This window comes from Rhinoderma darwinii, chromosome 4, assembly GCF_050947455.1.
Source record: "Rhinoderma darwinii isolate aRhiDar2 chromosome 4, aRhiDar2.hap1, whole genome shotgun sequence".
NCBI classification, from domain to species: domain Eukaryota; kingdom Metazoa; phylum Chordata; class Amphibia; order Anura; family Rhinodermatidae; genus Rhinoderma; species Rhinoderma darwinii.
Window position 1 is genome coordinate 387,708,455 of NC_134690.1, and position 16,590 is coordinate 387,725,044.

At 41.7% G+C, this 16,590-nt stretch overlaps 1 protein-coding gene across 1 annotated transcript in view; it reads right to left on the reverse strand.

Moving 5' to 3' along the window:
- KCNH1 (potassium voltage-gated channel subfamily H member 1) overlaps positions 1–16,590 on the reverse strand; it is a 235,158-nt gene that overhangs the window by 97,207 nt on the left and 121,361 nt on the right. Inside the window, exon 9 of the mRNA XM_075863274.1 lies at positions 4,582–4,781. Within this exon, the coding sequence (XP_075719389.1) occupies positions 4,582–4,781 (200 nt within the window). The remainder of the gene's footprint in view (positions 1–4,581; positions 4,782–16,590) is intronic.

The following is a 16,590-nucleotide window of genomic DNA, read 5'->3' on the forward strand; positions in this document are numbered from 1 at the left end:
AATTCCCTGACAGGGGGCAGTGTGAACCCTCTTTGCCACCAAGAGGTTTGACTTGAAGATACTTCGGGGAGCAGAGTCTAAGTGAACCCCCCGGTCTTCACCCTTTAACCCTGTACAGGGATGTGGACATTGCTCTGGGGAAACCCCAGGTCGCCACCCCTAGAATAGCACCCCTTGGTGATGGCTGACGTTGGAAGAGGCAGAGTGGTAAATGTAGGTTATAGGTCTGGGTAGGCGGCAGGCACAGATGCTCAGAAACTAGCAAAGGTTCAATACTGAATTTCAAGACTGAAGACTGCAGAGAACTAGGAACACAGAGCAACAAAACCAACCAAACTGCTCTGGAAATGACTATCAGAGCAGGAGAAGCTTTTATAGCAGTCCAGGTGATGATTTCAAAATTGACGTGCACTGGCCCTTTAAAAACACTAGGGTCAGCGCGCGCTAGGACCCAGTGAAGCGTCGCGGAGCCTAGAGCGGCCGCCGGATGCAGAAATAGAGCGAGAGGACAGAAGGACAACGGGCAGCGGTGAGTATAAGGCACCAGCGGCAAGGAGAAGCGGGGGCCATAACAGGTATGTATTGAGACACAGAAAAACTGCAGGTATATAACTATAAGCTGCAGTTGCAAATTTATAGGAGTATTGGCCTGGGGTGTGGCTAGTGGGGCATGTATGCTGGGTGCCAGGGGAGATGTCAACAAACCACTCGGCCTTGGCCAGCTTGGACATTGTATGTAGATACAGGGCTAGGGCAGTCTACAGCAAGCCTAGCTATGACTGGTATTGGCCTCAAGGGCTTATCTGGCCCTGTTGATGGGACTTCTTATATCAGAGGGACATGAGTAGTCCATAGATGACGTAACCAAACACATTTATAGAAGATGCATCTGTTAACACATCCAGGTCCATACACCATTATATAAATATCACACAGTAAATGGCTGGAAGATTAGAAACCACAAATGCTTTTCATAGAATATTTAATTTTGTAGGAAACCATAATCCAGATGAATTATTTATCCATTAGTGTCACGGACTGAGTGGCCTGTTCCCAGAGTCACTTCATGTACTGCAGTTTTTCCATGGGCTGTAACTAATGTGGTTATCAAAGGCTTAACCAACACACTACCTGCCCCAGGAGAGGAGATATCATTGACTCTCTAACATCACACTCTACATCATATAATATTGGATTCCTGAGAAAGGCCGAATCATCTGAACAATGGTGGAAATATCTAACATTTTAGCGAAAGGAAGAATAGGAACCCTGAAGTTAATTTACTGAAACATTTCTATTATTATTCATCAGAGATGCAAACTCATTATTCAAGTCAGTGGCAGTGACAGCCTCCAGTGTACACCTGTCTATATCCTGTGGGCTAACGCTGGCGGAAACATTTAATGTGGCAAAACACAGGCTCCTGACATCACCCGTCTGACTTACTCATTCATTTTTCAAGGGAAGCTACCATATATATATATAAAATTTGACTCATCTAAATAAACATGAAACTAGGAGATTTACACCAATCTGTGTAATGGGATGTTAGACACTTAAAGGGAATCTCTACCTATAACACAATGCTATTTTTAGGTCCAAGACACAGAATTAAATGATAAAATGTATAGTTGCCTGCAGGCACCACTAGGGGGAGCTTAGGATATTACTGTATACTGTTTTATTATTGAGTTCAATGAAGAAGCAGTATGCAGTAAGCTCCTAAGCTCCCTCTAGTGGTGTCTGAAGGCAGACAGAATTTTACATCTAACTATATGTCTATGCAGGGAATTTGGACCGCTGTATCAGAAAAATGGAGATCCAGCTGCACTAAAGATACATAAAAAGATACATAATTAGCACAAAATATTGCCATGGTGTTTAAGGGTGGACATTTACTTTAAAGAAGATGTGTGGTTTGGACAACCTCATTGTAGACTTTTCCTCTAGCCTGAGGGTCTCATTGGTGTTTGAGGTGAGGAATTGGAATTTGAACACTTTTTATTTCTCTGCATCTCTAATGGAAGGGAAGAAACCATGACCATAGACATCTATGGCATCCATATGAAGTGCTTTTTGGGCTCTTGACTATTATGTTGGATGAAGCTTTCCTAAGCGAGACGCCTCGCTCAATAGGATTAACATGCCATGGAGTATGAAGAGTAATCGATAGCTACAGGGCTGCCATCAGTAATATTTGGGCCGTATACAGACATATGGTTAGGGCCCCTTGTCCTTCCCCCATCTTTTGTCTTGGACCTCATTCTTTACTTGTGGTGGGGATATTACATAATCCTTTTCTATTATGAACATTATGTTATCCACTTCCAACACATAGTGGCCCAAGGATCTGTGGGATCCACATAATTTATTTAGTGATTCTCTAAAGAATGCGAAAACAGAAGATTAACTGGGGCTTGTGCAATTTCATTCATATGCAATAAATGGGCCCTTATTTTGCACTTTAATAATGGGGCCACATTCATAATATGGCCGTTCTGCAGGTCCTGTGGGAAGGCTGTTAGGTGTTACGTGACAGCTGACAGGATAGGGTGGGCACCTATTCGGACTCATTTGCCTGGGTCCCTGAAAGCAGTACCACCGATACTGCCCCGATAGCCACCCTGGTAGCTGCAAAATAGCCTAAAAAAGGTGAGATCCTACTTCATTTTGAAAACGTGTCTCTTTTTGTTGGTTTTGTAATGCGGTGGTTTATGTACACATTTAGACTCATACTTTATTTATGCCTCTGCAGAGACCAGAGAAGATATTTGAAATGTAAAACGTCAGTGTGTACCCGATGCAGAAACGCTGAACTGCAACTTCAACAATGTCTTGAGATGTGGCTCCTTGTATTGCTAATATTAAAGGGAATCTGCCAGTTGTGCTTTATTTTTGTAAAGTGTCACATTACTTTTTTTTTTAGCATAAGGTTTTTTTTTGTTCTTCTGATGTGTCAACGCCAGGAAGAACAAAGGAACAGTCATAGCAAAAAGTAAGATATGTTCTTAGTGCCCCCCAAAGGTTTATTCTGACCTACTGGGGTAAACGAAGGAAAATAACAAGAGAAAAAGAAAGAACTTCTAACACCTACAGATTTTTACTTTACCTGAGAAAAGAAAAAGTTTATATTGTGAGCAGAAAAATATTAAAATATTTAGGATATATTTTTGGTGTCGCACTTCTAGTTTGAGAAAACTCATGGAAAGGTATACATTTCGATTTTATAGGCTATAAAATTTATTTTAGGATTAATTCAACGTAAAATGTCAAAATTCGGATGCTCAGAATTAGCCCCTACTCTTCCTATGATCTTGAAAACATTTCTTAGTCGCCAAGCTTCCTTCCTTGCTTGGCGACTAAGAAATGTTTTCAAGATCCATCTGGGCACCTGTATACTATTTACTCTGTTCAATTCTAAATCTAGCAAAGGGAGTATTTCTTATGGAGAATCTTAGAAGGGTGGAAGAGCACTGGGCCGGGGAACAATGGAGCTTTCCTCAATGTGGGACCTTGGGTTGGGTTGGAAGAGTTGGCTAATTTTTGGCAAAAACAGAATTATAAATGGGTTTTCAGGGAATATACATGATGGGCATCAATGTGTGATTGGTGGGGTTCAACCCTTACTACCCTCATTAATTGGTAGAAAAAAGTTCAATGCTCATCCATACATACAGCTGTGTCTCGTACTGCAGATTCGTTCTGCTGATCGATGAAGGTCTGACCCCCGTGAACCTCACCAATCACACATTGATGACCTATCTTAAGGAGAGCTACACTTCCTTGAGGCATGCAGTAACCTGAAATACCCCCTGATATTTCCTCCTTCAAAATTAATACCAAAATCAAGATTTCTTGGAAATGTCCTCTTACTAATTTAGCTTCTGGTTGCAAGATTATGACCTTAAGGCTGATTTCACATAGCCGTAGTACAGACAAATTTTTGGTGCGTATTACTGCCACCACACCCGGACCCCTTGGGCTCTGCTATACCTAACTTAGATCACCACAAAACACTATGGTGATCCAAGTTCAGTTCAGCAGAACTACAGAAGCTCTGGGTGTTATGGCCCTAATGAGGACCCTAAAATGGTGCCATAGTATGGCCATGTGAAACCAGGGTTATGCTTTATTGGATCCAGAAATGGGGAAAAGCAAAAGCTCACATACCATTCAATCAGCCAATATGGCTGCTATAAGGCCCTTGGAGAGGGGGACCAGCCCTGTTTGGTCCTATCCACTTATCTATTGGGTAGCGGAAACCTGTGAAAGCATTTCATCTATAAAGGAACTGCATTGTTGGCAATCAAAGGTGGTGGAATATTTGCCCAACGTCATTGAAAGGGCAACAAGGGGGAAACAAACACCGGCTCCTTCTGTACTAGGTAGCAAAACCTGGCACAAAAATTGGGGGCCCAGTTGGATCTTTGCTATGAGGACCCACTCATATGTATGCCACTAGGGAAAAGTATAAGTGAGATAAGTGAAGGGTTACATGTTATATTAAATATCATAAAAGAAATGCATTTTTCATCATTACAATTGTGTCATAGTGGAAAAACTTGTGGAAAACATCCTTACCTTTTCAGTATCGATCCCCCGGGACATAGACCAGGTGGACACAATATAATCCATCACTCGCTCACTCAGACCCTTGGGCACTTGGTAAAGTTTAAGAAAGTCTCTCACACTGTTAAGCATCTCGTGATATCGGTTTGTGTTGGCGTACATTTGTTGGAAGATTGTTGTCACATTACCAAAAATGGTTGCATATAGAAGCGCTGAAAAAATGAGAGAAAAATGTTTTTATCTATTTTTGTATTAATTGGTTTTTATTCTTATACAATTTATGTTACCAACAGCATTTTAATAGTTCACAAAGTCAAAAAGTGTAAAAAAATTGAAAACACAAGTCCATCTGAAGAACTAATGGGCATATGCCCTTGAAAGGTGACAATATTTTGTTGGGCATGACATCTGCCCAGAGTGCTTGTCACCCCTTCACCACACAAGATAGAGTTGTCAAGTGCACATGGTCATCCGACCCAGGGTGGTAAAGACTTCTCATTAGTGGTTGGAGATGATGCCTTATGGGACTATCCCAAAAACAATATAACATGGATTCTACAATTTTTAAGCCTGGTTGTCCCTGGCATCTTACAGTGTCGTTATCAACGAAAACTTATAAAGTTACTGGAAATGTACTGTAATACACGAAAAGAAAATTTTGGACATTATAACGAAACCTCCCAGCATTACCAATTATATCCATATAATGATACTCTGCTTCATTATTTTTTATTTTTTTACAAGCTAATGAAGAAATAAAAAAGACTTAATGAGTTATTCCTAAAATTAAATTCTACCTAAAAAAGAATTAAGAAATAAATGAGCATAGAATATTATCTTAATGAAGTTCTGAAATAGACATAATAGATGCCCTGCATGACAAATTTTGGGGTCAACTTAGCATTGTTAGGGCAAGGGTTGACCAGTTTCAGACTGTGGGTCTGTTGACCGGCATCTCTTGGCTTTTCAATAGATGGGGCAACTGAGTGGTGGACTCTCTTCTATGGAGTTTCTTCTACTGAGTTAAGTCAAGAGCTGATACTATCAGGGAGAACCTAATAAGTCATACTAAAAAAGTATTGTCTAAAAGTAGTTAACCGCTACTACGTTTACAGTACATCGCATTACTTTTACTTTTAGGAGCATCATATAGAAGATTGATGTGGACCTGTGACAAAAAAGTAAATTAGCCGAAGTTCTAGTGACAACTGGCAGTAGAATTTTCTGCATGATGCAAGGCAGCCCCAAAATAACATTTAAGGACCCAGCTAGGTGGCAAGCCAAGGGTTTAGCCTCTATAACAGCATCCTCAACTGGCGGACCACCATCTGAATCCAGACTGGGATGCCAACTGTCCGGACGCCACAGACCTGCCATCATAGATGCAGTGGAGGAGGGCAGTGACTATTACAGTGACTATTACAATGCATCTATGATGACAAGTCTACCGTCATGAGCAGAACTACCGCCGGTGTCCGGCAAACAAGGTCCAGACGCTGGCCAGAATTACGAGGTTGTGTGTGTCAACACCTGAAAGTGAAGAGGACCTAGGAGTGGTAAAACTATATTTTTCTTATTGTCTGGTCTGGGGTCTGAATAAGTTTAAGGAGCTGTTCTGGGGACTAATTCATTTCAGGGGTCTGGTCTGGGGTCTTAATGAGTTGGGGTCTGGTGTCTTAATTAATTTGGGTTTCTGATCTGAATTCATTTAGGGGTCTGGTCTGATTTTCCTACTACAAAATTAATAATATTTTATGTAAATTGTAAAAACAGTTGGTGTTCAACTCCAACCTTCACCTGACCACAGAACTAGGTAAGCAAACTTTTACTAAAACAAGTTGAGTACCCCTGCTTTATAATGTAGTACTTAAAGGGTTTATAACCTTGTACAACCCCTAGAAATAGTACAAAATTCAAAGAGTACACAAAATAGTTCCTAGGCCCCAATGGAAAATCTGTAACAGGGCCCCACACCTACCATGTGGTGTTTATAATGATGTCTTCTTATGTGGCAGAGGGGCCTTTGGGACCCCTCAGACCTTAGGGCCTAGGTGGAGCTGCTGCTTTTGCACCCCCTATAGCTACACCCCTGATCTAGTGTAATGATCAAAAAGTTAATTGTAGTAAAAATAGTAGAAAAATAAATGAAGGTTACCAGACACTGCTTTTGGCAAGGTTTCCACTAAAAATCGCATATATTTAACACATATAATCCCAATTCAGTATTATGCAAGCAAATAAGGTCTGGTGGGGCCATTCACATACAGTATTTATATCCGATTCTTACAGAAAATGACTTTGGACATCATCCAGAATATTACAAGATTTGAGGCTGTTAAAGAGCAATTAAAATATTATCATAAAATAAACCAACTGGAACAACCTCCAGACCCGGCCTGACAGCTGGACAACTTCCCGGGACTCTTATTTCATTTTAGCCAGAATGTTGAGCCAAAGAAGATTATATTGTAAGTTTCTCAATTCATCAAACAAACAGCATATTCCTTAAGACAGACACATGTGGTGCCATGAGACACATATGGATTATATAGGGGCACCATACAGGGTTTAATGAACTAAGAGCTTGAAGATACAGTTTTCTGGTACAGCAGAAGAAGATACTCATCCCAGTGTCGGGACAAGGGTTAGCCCGTATAGGTGGCCGCCTAGGATGCTATGGGGAGGGTGGAAATGCACAGTTTATGGACTAAGAAACAAAACAAAAAAAAACAATACTCGGCCTTTAAATTTCTTTATATTAATTGGACATTGTGTCATAAAGCTGTAGGTACCGGGGTATGATAAGTATTTCCATTTAGAGCATTAGTAAAGGAATGGTGTCTGTCACATAGGAATGTCGTCCACAGTAAAAGTCACCCACGGTAACCAATCCGGGCTGGCGCCGAGAGAGATAGTTCCGCCCCTACTTTGTTCTACAGAATCTTTGCACCAATCAGCAGAGCCAACACCAATCTTTTAGATTTTTATTGGGAGATAGACGATGACAGACAGGGCTTTCTTTTCACAAAATGGATAAAGCAGCTAATGGTAACCCCAAAGTCCAGGCTGTACAGCACCCCCTGGTTTAACTCTTTAAGGTACATCATGAGCCCGAGTGATCTGATAATAGAACAGGGAAATGGATTCCCCATAGCTTCCTAGCAAACATAGGATGTAGAGTTAAGATCATTTTTCCCCCGCCAATAGGATGCATTGGGTGATTTATTTGGCAGGTTTGAGATAGATTTGATTTTGGCTAAGTTAAAAGACTTGTCTAAGACTAGAAAAAAGCGCGTCAGCTTTTTTTTTCCAGAAACAGCGCCATTTTTGTCTGTGGGCTGTGTCTGGTAGTGGAGTTCGGCCCCATCCATTTGAATGATGATGAGCTGAAATATACAATAGTGGTGCTGTTTTTGGGGCTTTTTTTAATCCTGGACCACAGCTTTAAGAGGATAATAGGTTAATTAATTCCTCAATTGTTCTCCATGGCTGTGGGAATCTACAAACCACTGAATCAGGAGAGGCGATTCTTGTGTATGTGTCTGTAGTACCAAAAAAAAAAAGATTTCTGGCTGCTGTAAGACTCAGTTTGTACTCTGTAGATGGACGCAGATTCATATTGTTTTCCCTCCATTGCCGTGATCTATTACAGTTTCATAAGACTGCCGGTATACCTGCTGAATTATATTATCTCCATGATTTAACAAGATGCACAATGAAAAATTCAGCTCTGCTACACGTCTATATGGCTGTGCTAAAACCTGAACAGACAGACTGAATACTCTGATTTATATTATCGGTACAAATAAAATATCTTGTGCCCAGACACAACCCGGTGATCCAATACAATTCCGATCCAGCTTCCAGCTCCATATTTATCTATGTGCCATTTACAATCGGTGTTACAATACAACCTGCCACAGTCCTTTCTGCGATTCTGTTCTGAACATGGAGCTCCTCATAGATAATGCCATCTGCTCTCTGATGAATTTGGATCACACCTTTCTGCATAACCCAATTTTACCTTGATGGATATGTAATGATCTATGTGCTGCAATCTTTTTAATGTTGTGTTTGTTCTGTGCACATTATACATCCAATCTTTATATATTATTCATCAATATGTACAAAGCAATAATAATAAAATACTGCAACTCCCAATCCAATACTTTAACGGAAGCTTTATATTTTTCTCTAAAATTAGCGACAACTGATCAAAATGAGACAAACGGCATTTGTCATGGAAATTAAATTCAGATTTATGTCTAATCATAAGGAAAACAAGATAAAAATCACTGAATTATCCTATTTCTCCGGCATCTACAATCTGGGGACACCAGGCAAAGCCTGTAAGCAATAAACCAGCAGAGAAATGGGAATTCACTCACAAACCAATTAACACCAAAGATTGGCTGGTCAACAAACTACTGGACACCATGAATAGTCTACACAAACTGGACACCAAAGAAGGTGTGCTCTAACATACCACTGGACACCATGAATAGTCAGCACTAACATACCACTGGACACCAGGGACAATCTACACAAATATACCACTGGGCACCATGAATAGTCAGCACTAACATACCACTGGACACCAGTGACAATCTACACAAATATACCACTGGGCACCATGAATAGTCTGCACTAACATACCACTGGACACCATGAATAGTCAGCACTAACATACCACTGGGCACCAGGAACGGTCAGCACTAACATACCACTGGACACCATTAATAGTCTGCACTAACATTCCACTGGACACCATGAATAGTCTACACTAACATTTCACTGGACACCATTAATAGTCTTCACTAACATACCACTGGACACCATGAACAGTCTGCACTAACATACCACTGGACACCATGAATAGTCAGCACTAACATACCACTGGACACCATGAATAGTCAGCACTAACATACCACTGGACACCATTAATAGTCTACACTAACATACCACTGGACACCATGAATAGTCAGCACTAACATACCACTGGACACCATGAATAGTCAGCACTAACATACCACTGGACACCATGAATAGTCAGCACTAACATACCACTGGACACCATTAATAGTCTACACTAACATACCACTGGACACCATGAATAGTCAGCACTAACATACCACTGGACACCATGAATAGTCAGCACTAACATACCACTGGACACCATGAATAGTCAGCACTAACATACCACTGGACACCATTAATAGTCAGCACTAACATACCACTGGACACCATGAATAGTCAGCACTAACATACCACTGGACACCATGAATAGTCAGCACTAACATACCACTGGACACCATGAATAGTCAGCACTAACATACCACTGGACACCATGAATAGTCAGCACTAACATACCACTGGACACCATTAATAGTCAGCACTAACATACCACTGGACACCATGAATAGTCAGAACTAACATACCACTGGGCACCAGGAACGGTCAGCACTAACATACCACTGGACACCATTAATAGTCTGCACTAACATTCCACTGGACACCATGAATAGTCTACACTAACATTTCACTGGACACCATTAATAGTCTTCACTAACATACCACTGGACACCATGAACAGTCTGCACTAACATACCACTGGACACCATGAATAGTCAGCACTAACATACCACTGGACACCATGAATAGTCTACACTAACATACCACTGGACACCATGAATAGTCAGCACTAACATACCACTGGACACCATGAATAGTCAGCACTAACATACCACTGGACACCATGAATAGTCAGCACTAACATACCACTGGACACCATGAATAGTCAGCACTAACATACCACTGGACACCATGAATAGTCAGCACTAACATACCACTGGACACCATTAATAGTCTACACTAACATACCACTGGACACCATGAATAGTCAGCACTAACATACCACTGGACACCATGAATAGTCAGCACTAACATACCACTGGACACCATTAATAGTCAGCACTAACATACCACTGGACACCATGAATAGTCAGCACTAACATACCACTGGACACCATGAATAGTCAGCACTAACATACCACTGGACACCATTAATAGTCAGCACTAACATACGACTGGACACCATGAATAATCAGCACTAACACACCACTGGACACCATGAATAGTCAGCACTAACATACCACTGGACACCATTAATAGTCAGCACTAACATACCACTGGACACCATGAATAGTCAGCACTAACATACCACTGGACACCATGAATAGTCAGCACTAACATACCACTGGACACCATGAATAGTCAGCACTAACATACCACTGGGCACCAGGAACGGTCAGCACTAACATACCACTGGACACCATTAATAGTCTGCACTAACATTCCACTGGACACCATGAATAGTCTACACTAACATTTCACTGGACACCATTAATAGTCTTCACTAACATACCACTGGACACCATGAACAGTCTGCACTAACATACCACTGGACACCATGAATAGTCAGCACTAACATACCACTGGACACCATGAATAGTCAGCACTAACATACCACTGGACACCATTAATAGTCTACACTAACATACCACTGGACACCATGAATAGTCAGCACTAACATACCACTGGACACCATGAATAGTCAGCACTAACATACCACTGGACACCATGAATAGTCAGCACTAACATACCACTGGACACCATTAATAGTCTACACTAACATACCACTGGACACCATGAATAGTCAGCACTAACATACCACTGGACACCATGAATAGTCAGCACTAACATACCACTGGACACCATTAATAGTCAGCACTAACATACCACTGGACACCATGAATAGTCAGCACTAACATACCACTGGACACCATGAATAGTCAGCACTAACATACCACTGGACACCATTAATAGTCAGCACTAACATACGACTGGACACCATGAATAATCAGCACTAACACACCACTGGACACCATGAATAGTCAGCACTAACATACCACTGGACACCATTAATAGTCAGCACTAACATACCACTGGACACCATGAATAGTCAGCACTAACATACCACTGGACACCATGAATAGTCAGCACTAACATACCATTGGACACCATGAATAGTCAGCACTAACATACCACTGGACACCATGAATAGTCAGCACTAACATACCACTGGACACCATGAATAGTCAGCACTAACATACCACTGAACACCATGAATAGTCAGCACTAACATACCACTGGACACCATGAATAGTCAGCACTAACATACCACTGGACACCATGAATAGTCAGCACTAACATACCACTGGACACCATGAATAGTCAGCACTAACAAACCACTGGACACCATGAATAGTCAGCACTAACATACCACTGGACACCATGAATAGTCAGCACTAACATACCACTGGACACCATGAATAGTCAGCACTAACATACCACTGGGCACCAGGAACGGTCAGCACTAACATACCACTGGGCACCAGGAACGGTCTGCTCAAACATACCGCTGGACACTAGGGTCAGTCTGCAGTAACATACCATTGGTTACCAGAGACAGTCTACACAAACATACCACTGGACACCATGAACAAGGAAACTAAACCAATGGATAACCAAAGGAGAAGTTAGTACACCAATGATGGTTCTGCTCGGGAGTCATGTAGGATGCTATCTATGATGAGCCCCTCACTTTTAGCATATGTTCTTACACAGAGGCCCCCTGAATACTGTGGAAGCTTAGTTTAAAGCAGTGGCCATAGAATTCCAGAATGAAATTACTAAAAATGAAGACTTACATTTAGAAATGTTACTTTGCAATTGTTAATAAATATCTTTCTGATAGACAAGGAATGAAATGTCACATTGACTAACCCCCGGACTGCCGTCTATGATTCATTTTCATTCCAAAATGCAATAAATTAGTCACAGAAATAAATTCCAACAAACCGCAGTAATGACAATTTTATTATCCTTGAACTGTAACAAATGTTCAGCAAGCAGTTGTAGGGCCATTTTAACAAATATTATATTATAATATTACTCCAATTTTTTAAATTTTCTTAGGTATTGTATACGTGCCCTCTTTTTTTATGAAAAATTTTCACTGAATTTTTGGGTGGTTGTTTTAAAGAGATTTTACTGTTTATTTTGCTGTCATTCAATTTCCAAGAAAAAAAATCCTTCGGACCACTGCTCAAGGGACATTGTTTGTAGAGTTCGGGACCATAGAAATGGGTCAGCAGCTTGTAAACAAACAGTCCCTGAAATCTGCTATCTGGGACCATATTACAATGGGACATTATATTACAAAACTTAAGCACATATTGGGCTCTTTTGAATAAGAATAAATTAATTTAAAAAAATTGAGAATTCCTTTTAGACTTTGAAAAAACATTAAAAAAAATTAAAAGACTAGGAAGAGAGCGTATGAAGGTCTTATTGGAAGTTGGAGAACAATATAGAGCTCCAAATCCCCTAACATAGACATAAATGATAAAAATTGACTATGCCGGACCATCCAGCATGTTGGGAGTTATGATCACATGGTCATTGATTTACTTGCTGTATTGTATAATGATTATAATCCATGTTTTATTTCCACTGGATAACTCCATAGACTTGCAGTAATAGTTACAGTAAGGGCGGGTTCACACATAGCGGAATTTCACTTAAATTCCGCTGCGGACACTCCGCAGCGTTAATCCGCAGCGGAGCCGTTTCTCCATTGACTTTCACTTTAATTTAGCAGTGTTCGTTTACACGATGCGTACAATTCCGCTGCGGAGCATAGGCTGCGGAGCGGAATTTGGTGTCCGCAGCATGCTCTGTCTGTTGCGGAGCAGTGGCGGACTGGTTGCGGACTCATGGCGGAATTTCTCCATTGACTTCAATGGAGAGTCAAAATTCCGCAATGAAGTCCGCAGATCTTATGTGTGCTGCGGAGCGTATTGTTTTTACTACCATGACATTTCTTCATTCTGGCTGGACCTATGTATTTCTAGGTCTACAGCCAGACTGAGGAAGTCAATGGGGCTCCCGTAATGACGGGAGCGTTGCTAGGAGACGTCTGTAAATAGTCACTGTCCAGGGTGCTGAAAGAGTTACGCGATCGGCAGTAACTGTTTCTGCACCCGGGACAGTGACTACCGATCTCAATATACATGTATCTGTAAAAAAACATATAAGTTCATACTTACCGAGAACTCCCTGCGTCTGTCTCCAGTCCGGCCTCCCAGGATGACGTTTCAGTGTAAGTGACGGCTGCAGCCAATCACAGGCCAAGCACAGGCTGCAGCGGTCACATGGACTGGAGCGTCATCCAGGGAGGTCGGGCCGGATGCCGAAAGAGGGACGCGTCACCAAGACAACGGGCGGTAAGTATGAATTTCTTTTACTTTCACTAGGGAAAGTGCTGTCCCTTCTCTCTATCCTGCACTGAATAGGGAGAAGAGAAGCACTTTTCCTGCAGTCCGCAGCGGCCAGTCCGCATCAATTTTCTGCACATTTTGTGCAGATCCGCTGCAGAATCTACAACGCAGATTCTGTGCGGCATTGATGCGGACAGTTGCGGAGGAATTCCGCCATGTGTGGTCATGCCCTTATAATATATTCAGCCCTGAGGGTAGGATTAGTCTACGGAGAAACAAACCAGGTTTTTACTTCTATAACTGAAATGTTTCATTACAAAAGTAAATTAAACAATGATTAGTTAATCATGAACCTGACATCAAAGCCCTCTCTGCTGCATGAGAAGGTAGAAAAGTGACCTAAACCTGCGCTGCAATAGTCGCTCCCCAATGCTGCACACTTTACTGCTGACCTTCACAGCAACAAAATTATCAGTATCAAAGATAAAGGAACGGTAATGGCCATCAGCAATTCGTTCTCCCAATGAACCATGAATTTGCAGGGAGATTTTGAAAATTGAGAGAACTTTATCCTTGATTTCTATAAAATAGGAAATGGTGAAAGGTCTTACCCCAACCCCTCTACTAATTTTTACCCAACTCCCCCTTCCCTGTAAGGGTATGTCCACACATAGCATAAAACACTACAGATTTTAAACAACGGATTTAATTGCGGAAAATCCGCAGCGTAATACAGAGGACTCAGCTAGTCTGTGCATTACATGGACTGTTCAATATTTTTAAACTACTGTATGTAATGCTTTATATATCCTGTGGTGGCGCTGCAGGGAAATGAAACACACACTGCCAGGATCCCTGCAGATGATCATTAGGGATCCCACAAGTTGGACATCATCTGATTTTTTGGGGAGCTCCAACAAAAAGGGATTGTTTAAAGTGGACCATTTCCTTAAAGGAGTATTTTCACCTTGGAAATGTATCCATATCCAAGGCACATGCCATAAATGTCTGATAGATGCAGGTTCCAGCTCTGGGACCAATACTTATCTTCAAAACGGGTGTCATATGACACTGATTTCACCTGGTCAGGTGGCTGACGGCCACCACATCCAGGCGGAGAATGAATGGAGAGGTGGCCGCGTATGTGCATGGCTCTCCCCATTCTGTTCTATGCGAGTTATGGAAATAGCCAAGCACACTTCCAGTCATATTCTGCCTGGATGAGGCAGCAGGCGGCAGCCGCACCAGTTGGGATGAGGGTTGGATGACCATGTAGCGTAAATACAGCAAATTTTCCACAACGGATTTGAACAAATCTCATCCAGACACTGTGTAAATGCTGAGCGGAAAGACTGCCTAGAAATTGATCTGCAGTGCGTTTTTTTAATCCGCAACATGTCAATTGCATTTGCGTAATCGCTGCTTATTTGTTGTGGGTTTTCAGATTGAATGCAATAGGGAGGTAAAACCTGCAACAAATAACAGAATGCGTTTTTTTGCGGCGGAAAAGCATAGATTCTACCGCAAAAAACGCAACTCATAAATGCAAAAAATAAAATCTTAGTAAAAAATAAAAATAAAAAATAAAAATCTAGTCTGTGTATCTCGTCCAGGCTGGCCTCCTGAGATGACGTTTCATCCCATGTGACGGCTGCAGCCAATCACAGGCTGCAGCAGTTACATGGGATGAAACGTCATCCCAGGGGCCGGGCTGCAGGACGTCAGATGGACGCATCGCCATGGCTACGTAAGTATCAATTTTCCGCAGCGGACATTCCGGCCGAAAAACTGCACCACAATTTGGTGTGTTTTTTTTGGGCTGAAATTCCCTGTGGCGCCCAGGGCGGATTCGCTGTGTGCTTTTACGCAGCATACCCACCCTGTGTGAACATACGCTAAGAGGATGCGGCTTGGCATAATCAATTGCATGGCTTGAGCATGTGCGCCACTTGTGTTTAGCGTGTATTTAAAGAAAATATTATTCCTTTGTGTGGTTTTAACGGCATTGAAGAACGAGAAGGGGGAGCACACAGATTTCTTCCCCAGCGGTCCTCTGCTATCAGTGGTCGCCCCTGGATCTACTAACAGTGTAAATGAAATACAGTATATAATTGATGGGATAATTTTCTGGTACATAAACTTTTCTGTGAAAACAAAGTAAATTCTGCGTTTCCGAATAAATCATTTTCCCAGTCTTAATCCATTTATTAGCCAGAGGGGCAGCTCGTACTCTGCACAGCAATATGTTAAGAACCGGAGGCAGTAATAATTCTCCGTCTTTGAAAAACATTTTTGCCTGGATAATCATCTCATATTGTGGCAGATCCATTCTTCATAAACATTAATATGTCTCAGCCGTAAGGAGGCGCCATAAAACCGTAACATACGTGTAACGTGTAAAGCGATATCATAAGAATGGTATCCGGCTATTGTCTCTGGATAGACTATGGAGAATGAATACAGGTAATCTCTGTCTTTGTGTGGGAAACATCAGCTGTGAGAAGTGCGGTGGCTGGAAAATAGTCAGCAGCTGCTTCTGTAGCTGGAGGCAGGAGACGATAAGACTGGCTTATCCGGGGATTTACGAAGAACAGGGTGGAACGAGGTGAAGTGTGAGGTTCGGTTATTGTTCTACACAATGCAGAACAAGTCAAAACTTCATTGAGTCAGCGTTCTTGAC